At 42.6% G+C, this 16,319-nt stretch overlaps 1 protein-coding gene across 1 annotated transcript in view; it reads right to left on the bottom strand.

Moving 5' to 3' along the window:
- Positions 1–5,265: 5,265 nt before the first annotated feature.
- ATXN1 (ataxin 1) overlaps positions 5,266–16,319 on the bottom strand; it is a 21,234-nt gene continuing 10,180 nt past the window's right edge. The window contains exon 2 of the mRNA XM_007952291.1: positions 5,266–5,796. Coding sequence (XP_007950482.1) covers positions 5,266–5,796 — 531 coding nt within the window. The remainder of the gene's footprint in view (positions 5,797–16,319) is intronic.

Here is a 16,319-nt window from a genome sequence, read left to right on the forward strand (position 1 = left end):
TTTACAAACATGGTATGAAACTCATTGTTTCAACAGATCCCTATCTTTCAAACACTGGATGAATCATTTCAACATTCATTTTTCTTTTGTGCAATTTTTTTTTTTTAAAAAGTTACCTGTACTCCTCAAAGTTGAGTGCTTCAAAAAAATTATTTTTTCTTCAGCTTCTCAAATTAAGTGTACATTAAAAAAGAAAAAAAAAAAAAAAAAGTCCCACAAGGTATAGTGCTACAAGAAAAGATCCTATCAGTAAGGTAACATATTTGAAGCGAGGTCATCTATGTAAAGACAATTTCAGCTCCGGAGTAGAGGTGTGCAAGTCGTTTGGAATTTCCCTATCAACAGAAAACACAACACTGTCTGTGGAAAAGAGAGGAAACCAACTCAACACAATAGCATAGGCATGTGCTTTATAAAAAAGTATATTCTCTGTATATTTTATTACTTGATGTGTTCTTAAATTCTCTATTTCAGAAATTCTGGGTTAAAAACACAAACATGGAAGCAAAGTCTTCCACTAAAAAAAAAAAAAAGAAAAAGAAAAAATGTAATTCCCTTTCCTTTCATATCACCACTGAAGAAACTGGTTTGGGTACGGAGAGTGTCCGTGATCTTACCTGAAATCATCGTGGGTGACTAGGAAATAGGAACTGCACAAGGGCTTTAGGAGAGAACAGACCATACTCTGTTAAGCTGCTGTACATGAGCCAGTAAACATGGCAGTCACTGCAGCTCAGAAAGCCTGGCCTCCCATCCCAAGGGCACGGCGTCACCCTTTTCTGAAATAGCATGGCATTAGTGTCTTCAAAAGCATTCGCAATTTCTCTTTTTACAAAAGAAATCCGTTTCCTTAGTAGTCACAGATGTTAAAAGGGTATTGTCAATTGTTTCCTTAAAAACAAAACACAAAATCCACAGCTACAACAACAAAAATAAATTTTGGCAACGTATTTCAGTAAAGATCAAACTATGTGCAAAGAGTGGATTTTAGGATTACTAGGAGCTACTGTTCGTCTTGAACATGCAGCGTTATATTGCAATCTATGCAGTATCTAAGGAGGAATTCACAAGATGCAGGAAATCCAAACATTCCTTGAAATTGTACAACCCTACTCCAAAGCAGTCAAAGTGCTGCTTCCGGACACATCAGTGTACCCCACGCGCGCCAGCCCCATCCCTGAGTAAGAGGTGTGAAAGATTCCGCAGAGTTCCTTGTAGGGGAGACAGAGGGGGATGCCACTTCCTGGTGGGGACAAAGCCCCCAAACACTCACCTAACAGAAAACATGGGGTTATAAATGGGATCCACAACAACAAATCAAATCATCACAAACCAGACTGGATGAGTTGGAAAAACAACAACAACAACACACACACACATACACACACAAATGACCAGCATAGAAAATTATCCTAAAAGTTCAAATGAAGATGCAGTTTGATTTCCACTTAAAAAGATTTGAGGTAAGTGGCATTGATCTCTCTATTCCCCCTCCCCCAATGTGGCCCAGACAAACTGAAATAATCCTTAAGTTAACATTCTAAGAACAGTCATTGTATATATTTAGAAATCCCTATAAAGAGAGGTCCTTGTTTGTTGGTTTATTATTATTATGTTTTCTTTTCGCCCTGACTAATTTCTTGGTGATTGTGTTCCGTTGTAAACGAAAAGGCCTGTTGTTAGTTTAAAAAAGGAAAGACAGAAAGAAATCACAACGAAAGACGGTGTTGGTAAATATTGCAAAGTGGACATCATACAGAGAGGCACGTGGCTGATCCTCGTTAACTGAACGGCACCGAAGAATTTCTACGCCTGTCATTGTTAGGTCTGCTATACATCAAGCAGTGCCAATAGCTGTTCCAGAAGCCGCAGGGCTCACCAAGGTCTGCAAACCCAAGGAGGGTCCCTGTCCTCTGGTGGTCTTCCTATGTGCAGAGAAAGCTGCCACGAAGCAGGGGTGACCTCTGTTGGCAGAGTGGTCCCCTCTGCAGCCACTGTCCGGCAAGCTCAGAATAATGCATGCACGATCGGACCTGCCCACGCCCAAATCATGGCTCCAAGTCCCAAGTACACAGACCCGGAGCAGGGTCCTGCCCACTCTCAGGAAAGACCGTGGTGTATGGGTGGACTCTGGCTAAACCGCTCCAGAATGCGTTTTAGAAATGAATCTGACTCCACATTCACTACTCCTGGTGGTGACAGGGGGAACTGCATCTTTCCCCCTAGAGCTCGTTTTCTTGCTTTTTCTGCAACACGACAGAGACAGACAGACACAAGTGGGGCTCGGAAGGTGCCCCGTCCTAGCACACAGCATCCGCAGGGAGGGTAGGGGAGACGGCAGGAGACTCTCCCCTTCCTGGCTTTTTCCCCAGCCTTTCTCTGGCCAGAGCAGGTTTTGGACAAGTCAGGGAAGAGCAACCAAACAAGGAAAAAGCCAAAAGGGCCTAAGCTTGAACTGCCAGCACACTGGTAAGACTATATTGGCACAGAAAGTATTGCATGTGCTAAAAAAACAGAATTAAATGGGACAATATTTAGAAAGAACCAATTCTTTTGATTACTCCTATACCTGAAATAGAAGCACATGAGTTAGGATGATGTTCCTATTGCTCCAAACCTGTGATGTTTTCCCATTTTAGTGTTGATTTAGTGGATCCAGCTGGTTCAAGACTCTGCTTCCTTTTAAGCCAAAAGGTGGTGTGTGTTTTTTCTGAGCCCACATGAGTTGCAGTAAATAGGGGCAACTAATGAGAACAAAGTCTATGTGGCAGCCTCCTTATTCCTCTTACCATCGAAAGTTAAAAAACAAAAAGGAAAACAAAACCTAGTAATTGCAAGTGCCCTGAGCAGAATGTATGGAAGATTAAGCAAGTTCTTTGAACAGAAACAGTGGGGGAAAAAAAAGAAAAAAAGCACTAAATTAGCAGTGTGACCGCAAGAATAGGCCTGCTCCGCTCCCTGGCTGCGTGCTGAGAGGGTAGTAAATTTCAAGAAAAGCCAAGGGAGTGTGGTTCTAGCTGTTCTAAATGTATTCCAATGTTTTTGGTACACCCCAGAAAATGGTTTCTAGAAATCACTCATTCTGGTGAAAGCAAAATGTAAAGTCATACAAGATAGCCAAACTGTGGGTTTACCTTAGGATTTCTTTTTTAATTTGTAAAACAGAAGAGAAAGTCCAATTTTCAACGGTAAAAGAAAAATCAGGTAAGTATCGGTTCAGATTAGTTGCAGCCATTCTAACTACAAATATTTAAAAATGTCCCCTTATTTATAAAACTTTTATTTCTAAAGCAGTTTATGACGCATACTCAAAACCCACAAACAGTATTTCAGATCTCTGGGAATGAAATATTCAACCATGAAATTATACCCTTTCTGGGTTTGTACCAAACATTCCATCTTGATTTGATTTCCAATGGGGGGGGTGGAAAGTCATTCTTAAAATAACATTAATAACAACATTAATAATTTTTTTTTGAAAAAAAAAAAAAAGCCAACTTGCTCACATATATAAATGTCTATGAAAAATTCTCTCAATGAATCTGAAGAAAATTCTCAGAGTTGTCCTGCTAAGACCTGGTTCTTTGTGACAGATGTGGTAGAAAGACCAAAATAAATTTCAAAAGGAACATAACCTTATAAAATGGCCTGGAGTTGAAGCAGGCTACAAAGTAATTGCTACATTTATTTATGCTCGTTCAGTCCCCCAAACCTTTCCCACAATGCTGCTGGATAAAAACTGCAGGAATATCACACAAATTATAAACTGAAGATGTGCAAATCGCAAGGTTCTTTAAGAGTTCATCTTAAAAAGAAAAACACTGGACAACAATGAGTATTCTTTTCCCCATCTCTTTTCCCTCCGCGTCTCTGCCAGCTCTGCGTATGCCTTGAACGCTTTGTCAAATATCAAAGTGAAAAGTGCCTCCTGTTAGGTAGTACTTGGCAGTCATTCATTGTCACATACTAGTTCATAATTCACATTCATCCCTTTAAACCACTTTGAAACTTCCAATATCTTGCTCATGAGTAATTCTGCAGAGTTGAAATGCAGTTAACAGTGTTGAAAAAAGAAAGCAACTTATTATTATTATTTTTCTTCCCAAACAGTTTAAAGTGAGATACAGTACTTGTTGAATGCTAGACCAAGATGCTTGGTAATAAAGTGTGAACAGCATTTTAAGTGCTTAGAGAGAGTAATAGATGTTCATCTTCAAAATCTTAATTCCTTACGTCACACTGGAATCTGAAAAAAGTGGCACCCGAGTTGTCCATGGTCATGAACTATAAACAGTACTAGAGTTAAAAGATTTGCAAACTCAATGCAAAGAGCTTCGATTGCTCTCACCGAAGGGCAGTTTGATCTACCTCTTGGGAGCGAAGTCAATGCAATAACCTGATTAGTTTTCCTACACTGCACGGAAACCAGAAGAGTGGGTGTTCACTCTCTCCCCCAGCCCTGCTCCCCCCACCCGTCCCCGTGGAGCAGTGCACGCTGGGGTTCCCTGCCCACCATGACGCCCTGGCAATGTCACTGCACTAGCAAAGCAGAAATGAAATCCCACGTGTGGCAGTTGCTCTTTTAAAAAAAAAATATCAGTGCAGTTAGGCCCCATAGGGGGAAATATATATCTCTATGATTAAAAGTTGCTTTTATTGTAAAACATGTTGGAGGGGGGAAAAAAAGTTCTTTTAAACAGTTAGCTTTCCATCTCATGTCTGATGCCGCTGGAGGATACCCTAAAGCTGAATTCTGGCTGTTTCTTTTGCATGTGAGAACCTCATTGCGACACTGCTCTGCACCTGATTCTCATGCTGAGAGTGAGACAGAGGGAGGCAGAGAGAAAGAGATCTTCACTCACCCGCCACAACACCCATGTCCCCAGGCACGCACACACACATACACACGCTCACTGCACCCACACAGAATTTCTCCATGAAACTATCAGGAGTCAGCGTCCATTGGATGTTTCTGTGCTGCTAGACAAGGCAGGAGCTATGGTGCCATGATCATTTCCAGCCAGGACGCTTGGAGCCTCGGCTGTCCCTGCCCTGGCCATCCACCTGCCCACTCACTTGACAAACACTCGTGGAAAAAGCATATGCATCAGCCTTCTGCAAAACGCCAGCTGTAACTCTAATGACAAGGTTATAACATAAACCTAAAAGAGGATAACATGTAAATACTGTGTTATTTAGCCTACAGTACAGTAATCTGGATAAAACTGACAAGGGAGAGCCGACTTCCCTTCCCCCACACTGCCTTTACTTGCCTACGTTAGATCGGCCTTCAATGCAAATCTTAACCTCCTGAGGAATTAGAGAAGGCTTAGGAAGAGTCAAAGGTGGCTCGTCATCTGACTTCTCCAGTTTGCGGGTCTCCGGTGCGGACCACCTCCTCTTCCTCGTTGCTGTGGGCTTGCTGGGTTCTATTTTGGTGAGCAAGGGCGCTGCAGGCAATCCTATTTTTTCTGGAAACTTGAGTTCTCCATTCTCAGAGAGCATCTGGGCACTTCCCGGATTGATTCCGTTTTCCTGCTCTGCATACCTGTGTCTTATGCCCATGAGGCTGTCGGTCTTTGAGTGTCTCAGCAGGACGCTGGCGGGATCCACGGACTGGCCCTTTTTGACAGAACCATTCTTCAGGTTCTTGAGGGTAAGGGAGATGCAGACATCCCCAACGGAGAGTCTGGAACACGGCAAATCAAAGAGCTGGCTGGTTCTCTCTGGACAGCAAGATGACCAGCCCTGTCCAAACACAAAAAAAGGATACTCTACCAAGACTTCAACGCTGACCTGTGGATACAGTGGAAGATAAAGAAGACAGAAAGAACCAAATGAACACATTTTACTCTCTTTATAATAGATGTGAAGGCTGAGCGGAAAAAAATCAGTTCTACAAACCACTGTCCCTTCCCCAACAACACACATAGGGAGGCTCTTAACTCCCTGCTGCACCTGTACTTAACTGTACATAGGTGTTGGGCAGAAGCTAGTGAAAGAACTGTCCAGTAGAAAAGTCCATTCAGTATTCAGGATGTAATTTCACTGAGTATTAGCTTTATATCTGGTCTCTGTTCAAACAAGTCAACCAACTGACAAAGATGACCTGCCTTCTATCCACACTCTTCACTGAGTGAGGCTCTGTGGCTGACTCAGAAACCCAAGATATGCACAGTCTTATGCTTTACTAACTCAATGGGTTAACATTATAATCACATGATAGGGCTAAATAAGGATCAGTATCAGACTGTATGTATTCACTTACCAGTTTATCACTGTATCTTCAGCCCCTAAAAGGATACCTAGCACATGGCTGGAGCGCAATAAATATTTATTGGATAAATGAATGGATAGTCTAGGAGTTCAGGGGAAGCATAATCAGTGACTACCGCCCATTTGTCAGCTTTATCATACTGTGGCATTTCTGTGATACTGGAAGCTATGCTGCCAGTATTTCAAATACCAGCAGAGTCCTCCTTGGTGGACAGGATTCAGGGGAGATTCCAGACTAAGATAGACTAGGACGAAAGGCCTGGAGATCTACTTCCAAAGTCCAGCCAAAGGGAACCCTATGAATCACAACAATATTACAATGTGGTGCTGCAAGATGAAACCCTCGGTAAGAAGGTGCTCAACGTACAGTGACCCTAACAATGGACTCAAGCACACCAAGAATTGTGAGGATGGTGCAGGATGGTTCAGACCCACCAGCGGCTCCACGGGAGGAAGATGAGGCAATCTACTTCCGTAAACATTTACAGCCTTGGAAACCCAATGCGGGTCGCTAGGAGTTGGAATCGACTCGATAGCAGTAGGTTTGGTTTGGGTTTTTTGTATGCGTCTTAGGCAGAGATAAGCAAACACTGTGAAAAACTCCAAGTGTGTTTCATCCTAACTGAGTGGCAAGTGTAAGGCTTTCCTTGGACAGTCTGTAGAATGTTTCGTTTGGTTGCGTGTGCGGTCGCCAGGAGTCAGAACTGACTTTACAACAGCTAATAACAATTAATCGGGAGCTCTGGTAGCATAGTGCCTAAGGCACTTGACTGCTAACCAGAAGGCTGGTGGTTCAAATCCACCAACCACTCCTCAGAATGAAGGTTGGGCAATCTACTTCCATAGTGATACCACCTTGGCAACCCAAGGAGGGGTCGCTATGAGTCGGGTCCAACTCAAAGGCACAAACAACAACAATAACAATAATCAGTGAGGGTTAGAGTAACCAGGGAGGGCTTTCCCGAGACCCTGAAGGATGGGCAGGATTTGGAAGGGGTTGTTAGGAAGACATTGCTGAGGACAGGGTAAAGGAGCCCAAGTCTGGTGCATCCGTAGACTAGTCCTCAAGTACTCAAACGAGTCTTTGCATTTGTTTGAAAAACAAGTAACAGAAGCAGGTGAAGCCCAATAGCCTTTCAATTACTGCCATTTTCCATATACCACTATGTGCCATGCACTGTACTGAGGAAATAAGTTTAAAAACAAAGCCCTGGAATTCACACTCCCGTGGCTTCCAGCCAAACAACAGACAGGCATATAAGGTTGATCATCTATACCAGGTAGATACACTCCTTAGAGTGATCAATCACGGGAGAACAGAAGGGTGGTATTTGTACAAGAAGATAGCTCAGGGGGCAGGAATGTATAGGAAAAAAAGGACCCAGGGAAGAGGTAACTACAGGGAGGAAATGGGAAGAGAGCTGTTACACTGTAGGGAATTGCAGTCAATGTCATGAAACAAAATGTGTAAGAACTGCTGTATGGAAAATGCTCTGCAAACTTTCACTCAAATCACAGTAAATTTTTTTTTTTTTTTTAAAGTCCTGGAGTTCAGCATCAAGTGGGAAAAATAGGCACGCAAACAAATCGTTAACCATCAATGTGGCAAGTGGGTTATAGAGCTCTGCATTGTCTGAAATTACTGGAGAGCACAGGAAAGGCTTATTGCCCAGTTTGGCTAAGAAGTGAGCAAGGAAGTTTCCCTGGCTGAGTAAACACTTATACTAAGAATTAAAAAACATACTGGGGTAGAGGCATGGTTGCAGGGGGGAAAGATATTCCTGGAAATGGGGGTCTATGAAACAAAGACATGAAGACAGTGTTTGTGAGGGATTGCAAACTGCCCAGGCAAAGCCTTACTCTTGCCACTCAAGAGTATGAAGGATGAAATGCACTTGGAGTTTCTCACACTATTTGCTTATCCCTGCCTAACACACACACAAACCAAACCCACTGCCATCAAGTTGATTCTGACTCAAAGCAATTTCCATTGGGTTTCCGAGGCTGTAAATCTTTATGGAAGTAGATTGCCTCATCATCCTCCCATGGAGCAGCTGGTGTGTTTGAACCATCGACCTTCTGGTGAGCAGCCAAATAGGCAACATGACATTCATAATTCTAGGAGTCCTTTTCCCAAACATGTCCATCTCTTTTATGGCTCTGCATGTTCCTGATTTATTCCTCGCTCTTGGGCACAGCCTGTCTCCTTGTTGGCAGAGAGCCCAACACTTACGAATGGACAGGTACTGGGTGTGTGAATCACCTTATACATGCTTTTCAGTGCAACCAGTATTTCATTCATAGTCATAGACAAATCTGTCTGACACAGAAACTTTTCACACACTACCAAGTATCTGTAGGCTCACTGAGCAGAAACAGCTTCAAAGATTTTATAATAGGTAACATGACTGGTTGCTCCAAAAACTATAATATGTTGTTTTTATTAGATGCCATCAAGCTGACTCCAACTCAAAGAGACCCTATGTACAACAGAACTAAACACTGCCCCGTCGTGCACCATCCTCACAATCCTTGCTATAGTTGAGCCTATCTTTGCAGCCACTGTCATTCCATCTTGTTGAGGGTCTTTCCCTTCTTTGCTGACCCGCTACTCTACCAAGCATGATACCCTTCTGCAGGGAATGGTCCCTTCTGACCACATGGCCAAAGCAGGTGAGACAAAGGCTGGCCATTCTCACTTCCAAGGAGCATTCCAGCTACACTTCTTCCAGGACAGATTCATTTGTTCTTCTGGCAGTCCATGGTACTCTCAGTCTTCTTTGCCAGCATAGGTAAAAGGCATTAACTCTTATCTGTCCTCCTTATTCATTGTCCAGCTTTCACATGCGTATGAGGGGACTGAAAGTACCATGGCTTGGGTCAGGTGCACCTCAGTCTTCAAAGTGACATTTTTGCTTCTTAACACTGTAATTTGTTAGACATTTCAAAAGCCTTTCATGACCTCTCTCATCTCAAAACTCCAACGATGGGTCTTAGAATTAAATGTTGTGGTGTTCATAGCTAGAACAGTTTATCTAAAAATTCATAAAGAAAACTGAGGGGAAAAAAGCAGCATATTTTAGATGTACACTAAAAAGAGCTAATATTAATGAAATCTAGTTTAACCTGGATAGATATGAGACCCCGCTTTATCACTTCATCAAAGGCTTGTCTTTGGTCCATTAACTTTCCTCCTAAATCCTGGCTTTGTCTCATCCCAAGGAAGTTTTGCAATCTTGGGAAAAGATGCTACCATCACATATTCTCAACTTGTTCTACACAATCCTAGTTAAGACTCAAAGATTACTCTGTCTGTGGGAGACAATAATCTGTTTGCGGGAGAGAGTGGATGGGATACGTCAAACCAAGTGCTATTTTTCTCCCCCCCAATGACCTAGCCTGAATTATCTAGACAATGCTTTTTTTTTTTTTTTTTTGCTCTGCATGTATGTGTACTAAAATAATTTCTCCTTTTATTTGGTGAAAGCTAAAATCTTCTTGTCCATATCTCAAGTAAGTATATTAAAGTATTCATCACAAATTGATTTTTATTTTATAATTAAGTGTGTCATGTTTTAAGGCGCTGTTGAGTTGATTCCAACTCACAGTGACTCTATGGACAACAGAATGGAATACTACTGGGTGCTGTGGCACCCTCATAATTCTTGCTATGCTTGAGCCCATCATTGTAGCCACTGTGTCATTCCATCTCGTTGAGGGTCTTCCTCCTCTTTGCTGACCCGCTACCCTACCAAGCATGATACCCTTCTTCAGAGACTGGTCCCTTCTGACAATATGACAAAAGTGCATGAGACGAAGTCTGGCCTTTCCCGCTTCTAAAAAGCATTCCGGTTGTATCTCTTCTTTATGTCATAAAAAACCACTCACTGCCGTCAAGTTGGATCTGATTCATAGCAACCCCTCCTTGGGTTTCCGAGGCAGTATCACTAATAGAAGTAGATTGCCCAACCTTCCTTCCGAGGAGTGGCTGGTGAGTTTGAACTGCCAGCCTTCTGGTTATCAGTCTTTCATGTGAATGTTAAATTCTTAAATGTTAACTGGTCATTAAGAGTTCATGAAGAAATCACACTGAGAGGTTTTTCAGTGAGGATATATATGGTTAGGTCTGTCTGCTTGAGCTTTGCTTGGAGCGGTGTATCATCAGTCTACAGTCTGTCCATGTTAATAGAAACCCTTCTGGGCCATGTGATTTTGTGACACAATGTTACTTTTAAAGTGGAAGGATGAGTCTTAAATGCACTCCTTGAATTTGAGAACCAAGTGGGTCTTCCCCATGGTACCAAGATACTGATGTTGAAATATTAGATTAACTATTCATTATGATACCTTTAGGTTTTGCAGTTTCGATACAGTTTAATAGGTACAGACTGAGTGCTTGCTACGTATTAAGGACAATGGAAGACTAGCTATTGTTTAAGACCACTTCTTGCCTTCAACGAGGAGACAAAACGTACATGCCAAACACAGGACTTCACAAGGGAGTAGAGGAAACTGGCCACCATGTCATCTGAGGCTTTCCCCATGGATATCTAACAGGCAACTCAATTTATCATGCCAAAACGGACCTTCTGATATATACCCATCCAAATTACACATCCTATCTTCTTCCCCCTCTCAATAAATGGTGTCCCCATTCTTCCAGCCCTTCATGTCCAAGACTTGGGAATCACATGTGTCTTCTTTCTTTCTCTCATACCATAGGCATTCAAATGATAACTCTTTCCAAAATACATCTAGAAGCAGATCATTTCTCACTATCACCATTGCCACGGTTCTGGCCAAACCAGCATCCCCCTTAGAGAAAAAGCCAGCTTCCACAAGTCTGATGTGGTCTGCACCCCACACCTACTCACTAACTACAGTGACACTCCTAGCTGCTCCTTTGGCTCAAAAGACACTTGTGTTTCAGGCTCTGTGCACTGGCTACTCCCTCTGTTTGGAATCACCTTTGCCCAGGGGATGTCTGTCCACACCTGTTCTTCTCAGCAAGATCACGCCTTGAACACACTACTTAAAACAGCATTCCTCCATCTCTACTTTCCCTACCTTCTTGAAGCTGTTTCATTTTTTCCAATGTATTTATTATCATTTTATTTATTTTTTTTTTTACTTAATTGGATATTTGTTTATTGTCTGTTTCATCTCCTCTCCCAATGACCACCAAGATAATGTGTTCCACGAGGGCTAGAAACTGCTTTGTTCATTGTTATGGCCTCAGAGTCTAGAATATTCCCTGATACATAATAAGTGCTCAGTAAAAATCTGAGCACTGAATAATAAATAGTGTTAGCCTTTCATGGAGTCTCTGGGTTTCGCAAATGGTTAATACACGTGGCTGCTAACCAAAAGATTGGTGGTTTAGAAAAATCTGGCAATCTACTTCTGAAAAATCAGCCATTGAAAACTTTACGGAGCACAGTTCTACTCTGACACACATATAAGGTCGCCATGAGTCAGAATCCACTCCAAGTGGCGGCTGGATTTTTTTTTTTTTGCCTTGCAGGAGCTTTGGTGCTATAGTGTTTAAGGCATTTTGCTGCTAACCAAAAGGTAGGTGGTTCGAACCCATCAGCTTCTCCGCAGAAGACAGACAAGGCAGTCTGCTTTTGTAAAGATTTACAACCTTGGGAGTTGCTATGAGTCAGAATACATTTGATAGCAGTGAATTTGGTTTCTGCTTAAAATGTTGCAATGATACAACTGGCCACCAGAGGGAAGTATTTAGACAATAGAGAGGCTCTTCCTGGCCTTGTTTCTTTCCACCAGCCATAATTAAACTGGGTTTTGGTCCTCCTCAAAGAGGAGTGAGTGCCTCCTTGGCATCTGGCTCACCCTCTAAGAGGCAGCTTTTTGAGCTGAGTGACAGCTGTCTTACTCAGTGTTCCCCTGTCAGATGCTGAGCTTGTCAGGATTTCACTGTATCTTAGTTATTTTCTCTCTAGTTTTGAGGTTTCTTTTTGGTCTTTCATAAGGAGCTCTGGTGGTGATGTGGTTAAAACATTTGGATGCTAACAAAAAGGTTCAAACCCACCAGCCTCTGTGAAGAAGAAAGATGAGGCAGTCTGCTTCCATAAAGATTTACAGCCTTGGAAACCCAGTGGGGGTTGCTATGAGTCAGAATTGACTTGATGGGCAGAGAGTTTTTGGTCTTTCAGCTGTGCTCATCATCGATTCATTTAATGATCTTTTCAGTGTTCAAAACAATTTCCAGAATGGACTCTGATAAAATCCCAGTGAAAATAAATCCATGACAGTACAGTATAAAACCAAAGCATGTTACGTAACTCCAGGCAGCGCTACACAGCCCGTTTTTTCATCCTATAAATACACCCTCTGCAGAACTCTTTAAAAAGTCTGTAGAATGAACTGTGGCCATGGATATAGCCTTTGCCTTTCTGCCAGTTTGAGGCTCTTCTGTCCCTTACCTTGATGTCTTCTAGATAGTCCTCTTTTTAAGGATGTATCATCTCCCATGGAGCTCTGGTGGTGAAATGGTTAAGGCATTCAGCTGCTAACCAAAAGGTTGGCAGTTTGAACCCACCAGCTGCTCTGTGGGAGAAAGATGAGGCAGTCTGCTTCCATAAAGATCTACAGCCTTGGAAACCGTATGGGGCAGTTCTACTCTGTCCTATAGGGTCGCTGTATGTCGGAATTGACTCCATGAGAGTGGGTTTTTACTTTTTATTAATCATCTCCCATCTTCCTACATCCTTTTCCACCTTCCTCCTGGGTTGTAGACACACACACTTGCTCACAGCTATGAGAATAGCTCCCACCCCTCCCTCCTTGGCCCCCAAACCCACACCTCCAAAACCATTATGTGCGACTTTTTCTATTAAGGATAGAGATCCAAGATAGGGAGGAAACACATCCTCTTTTTTAGCTGATAATTATTCCATGTCACCTTAAGGAGCCCTGGTGGCCAACGGTTAATTGCTTGGCTGCTAACTGAAGGGTTAGTGGTTAGAGCCCATCAGGTGGCTCCTTGTGAGAAAGACCTGGAGATTTGCTTCCATATAGAGTACAGTCAAGTAAAGCCTAAATTTGGCTGCTAACCAAAGGGTCAGTGGTTTGAACCCACCAGCTTGGTCTCCAGAAGAAAGATGAGGCAGTCTGCTTCATAAAGATTTACAGCCTTGAACCTTTTAGGGTCGCTGGGAGTCAGAATCGACTCGAATGGCAGTGAGTTTTGTTTTAGTTTAAACCCTAAGGGGTCACTCTACTCTGTCACACAGGGTTGCCACGAGCTGAAATTAACTGGACAGCACACAACAACAACAGCTGGTCTAGCTAATGACCAGCTTTTAGGGTCACTTTCAGCTCAATAAAATGCCTTTAACTATTTAGTCAATAACTACTGTATCTAAGCATTGTATATGTACACACATATATTTATGTTGTTTGATTGTATATTTTAGTCTTAGATTGGTGCTATGTCTATACACACACATATGTACGTATCATCAAAAACAAGATATAAAGAAAAACAAAACGTCTGTTGTTTAAATATGTCTTCTTTTTCCTTCACAAGAAGTCCTTGTTTTCACAAATGTGAAGGGCATCTGTTTTATAAAACATTTTTGTTCGACACTATCCCAAACATACAAATTCCGCCTGTAACTGGGAGCAATGGAATCCCTCAGAAGCTGGGCTTCACTGAGTATGTCCCACTTTTGGTGCATTTATTAAATTGGGAATTCCTAACTTTGTCTGCAGGTGCAATTCTTGATCCTCTTGGACCTGTGGAGAAAACCTGTCTGCTTTCCTTGAAGGGCAGTTGGCATGACTAAGTTCTCAGCATCAGCGGCGTCAGCCACTACAGTAGCCATGATTCAGAGCATCAGTGAGAGACCCGTTTACTTCAATGTTTAAACATCATTAATAAAAACAGTCAAAACTCTTCAGTCGAGTGTAAGAATATCTGTGAGTATTCTATTTAAAACACTTAGTCATGTTAATGCTAAGCCTGACTCAGTCTTTGGTGGAAGTGTTTGGAGTTGTTCAGTACATCCTGCAGCCTTGCGCAGTGATGTTTCTAAAGACAAATTTCCAAATGAAAAAGTTGACTTTTTTGTGGTAGCTCGGCTCCCAGAGCTGTAGGAAGGTCTCATGAGAAGCTGGCTGGCAGACAGGCCTCAGCAGATCAGGAGAGAGCTGCCCAGCCAGAGAACTCAGCAGCTCTACCATCGTGGCTCTCTGGTATGTAAGGAAAGGCCTTCTACCCTACTTGCCTGCCTCCCTTGGGGCCGTAAAATGAACACCGTAAACAACAGCATATTCTTCTTCAATAAAAAGCAATGAGCTATCAAGCCACGAAAAGGCACTGAGCGACCTTAAATGCATACTGCTATATGAAAGAAAACTCATTGCCGTGGAGTCGGACCCAACTCATAGTGACCCCTCCCTTGGGTTTCCAAGGCAGTATCTCTATGCAAGTAGACTGTCCAATCTTCCTTCCAAGGAGTGGCTGGTGGGTTTGAACAGCCAGCCTTCTGGTTAGCAGTCAAATGCCTTAGGTACTACGCCACCAAAGCTAGTCTGAAATAGCTAGCTACTGTATGAAACCACTATATGACATTCTGGAAAAAGCAAAACTACAGAGACAGAAAAAAAGAAGTGGTTAATGGATTTAGGGGAGGGAGGAGGATGAGTAGGTGGGGCACAGGGCAGTGAATCTATTCTGTATGATACTGTAAGGGTGGACACAGGACAATGTGCATGTGTTAAAACACACAGAACCGTACAACACAAAGAGTGAACTCTAATGGAAACTATGGACTTTAGCTAATAGTAATATCTGGTAGCATAGTGCCTAAGGCACTTGACTGCTAAACAGAAGGCTGGCAGTTCAAACCCACCAGCCATTCCTTGGAAGGAAGGTTGGGCAATCTACTTCTGTAGTGATACTGCCTTGGAAACTCAAGGAGGGGTCACTATGAGTCGGTCGATTCAGCACATAACAAGAACAATATATCAGTGTTGGTTCACCAGTTGTAACAAAGCACAACAGCAATGTAAGATATTAACAGGGCAAATGGTGCACTGGAGATGAGGCAGTTTCCAAGAACTCCATATTTTCTGAGCCATTGTGGTAGTTAAGTTGTGTGTCAACTTGGCTGGGCCTGGTTTTGAGTGGCTGGGCAGCTGGATGTAGTTATTCCCCATGGTGAGATGGGTAAATTGTTCCATGGTGGAATCTACTGGAGCAGCTGAGTAGCTGCTTTAGGGATGTGGTCTGCTTCCAGTATCTAAGAAGAAGCTTTGACAAAGGTCTCGGTAGCTTTTGGCAGCTTGGATCCTGCATGCAGCTGAGTCATGTTGTCACTGATCTTGGGACTGTTAATGGACTTGAATCAGTGGCCTGTCATGTGGATTGATAATATTGGGACTGTGTCTTTTTACTTGTTGACCTTGGGTTTGTCAGCTTCAGCAGCCAGCAACTGCCTGAGTGAAGAAAACCTTCAGCTTCAGTGGGTTGGGACCAAGAGGTAGAGCTGAAGCCCAAGGTCAAGGGGCTTTCACCCAGCCCCTAGAGCCTGGCACTTTGAATTTGGACTTCTAGCCTCCAAAACTGTAAGAGAATAAACTCCTGTTTAAAACCACCCATCTGTGGTATTTTCTGTTAGAGCATCATGAAGTAACTAAAACAGCCATTCTTCTGTAAATCTAAAACAGCTCTAAAGAATAAAGTCTATTAATTTTTTAAGAAAGTTATAAACAACAATCGTCCAAGATGACCTATTTTCAATTACACATGTAAGATCACCTAGTTGATAAGTTGGGGCACTTACATTACATAAAGTTTAAAGGAGAGCATTCTTCTGCTTTTTTTGGTAGACAGATTCAGGTGCTCTGGTGACACAGTGGTTAAGGCATTTGGCTGCTAACCAGGTAGGCGGTTCAAACCCACCAGCTGCTCTGCAGGAGAAAGATGTGGAGGGAAACTGCTTCTGTAAAGATTTACAACCTTGGAAACCCTTAGGGGCAGTTCTACTCTGTCCTATAAGGTCCCTATGAGTTGG

This window comes from Orycteropus afer, unplaced genomic scaffold, assembly GCF_000298275.1.
Source record: "Orycteropus afer afer isolate SDZICR_OR568_19922 unplaced genomic scaffold, OryAfe1.0 scaffold00012, whole genome shotgun sequence".
Taxonomy (NCBI): Eukaryota; Metazoa; Chordata; class Mammalia; order Tubulidentata; family Orycteropodidae; genus Orycteropus; species Orycteropus afer.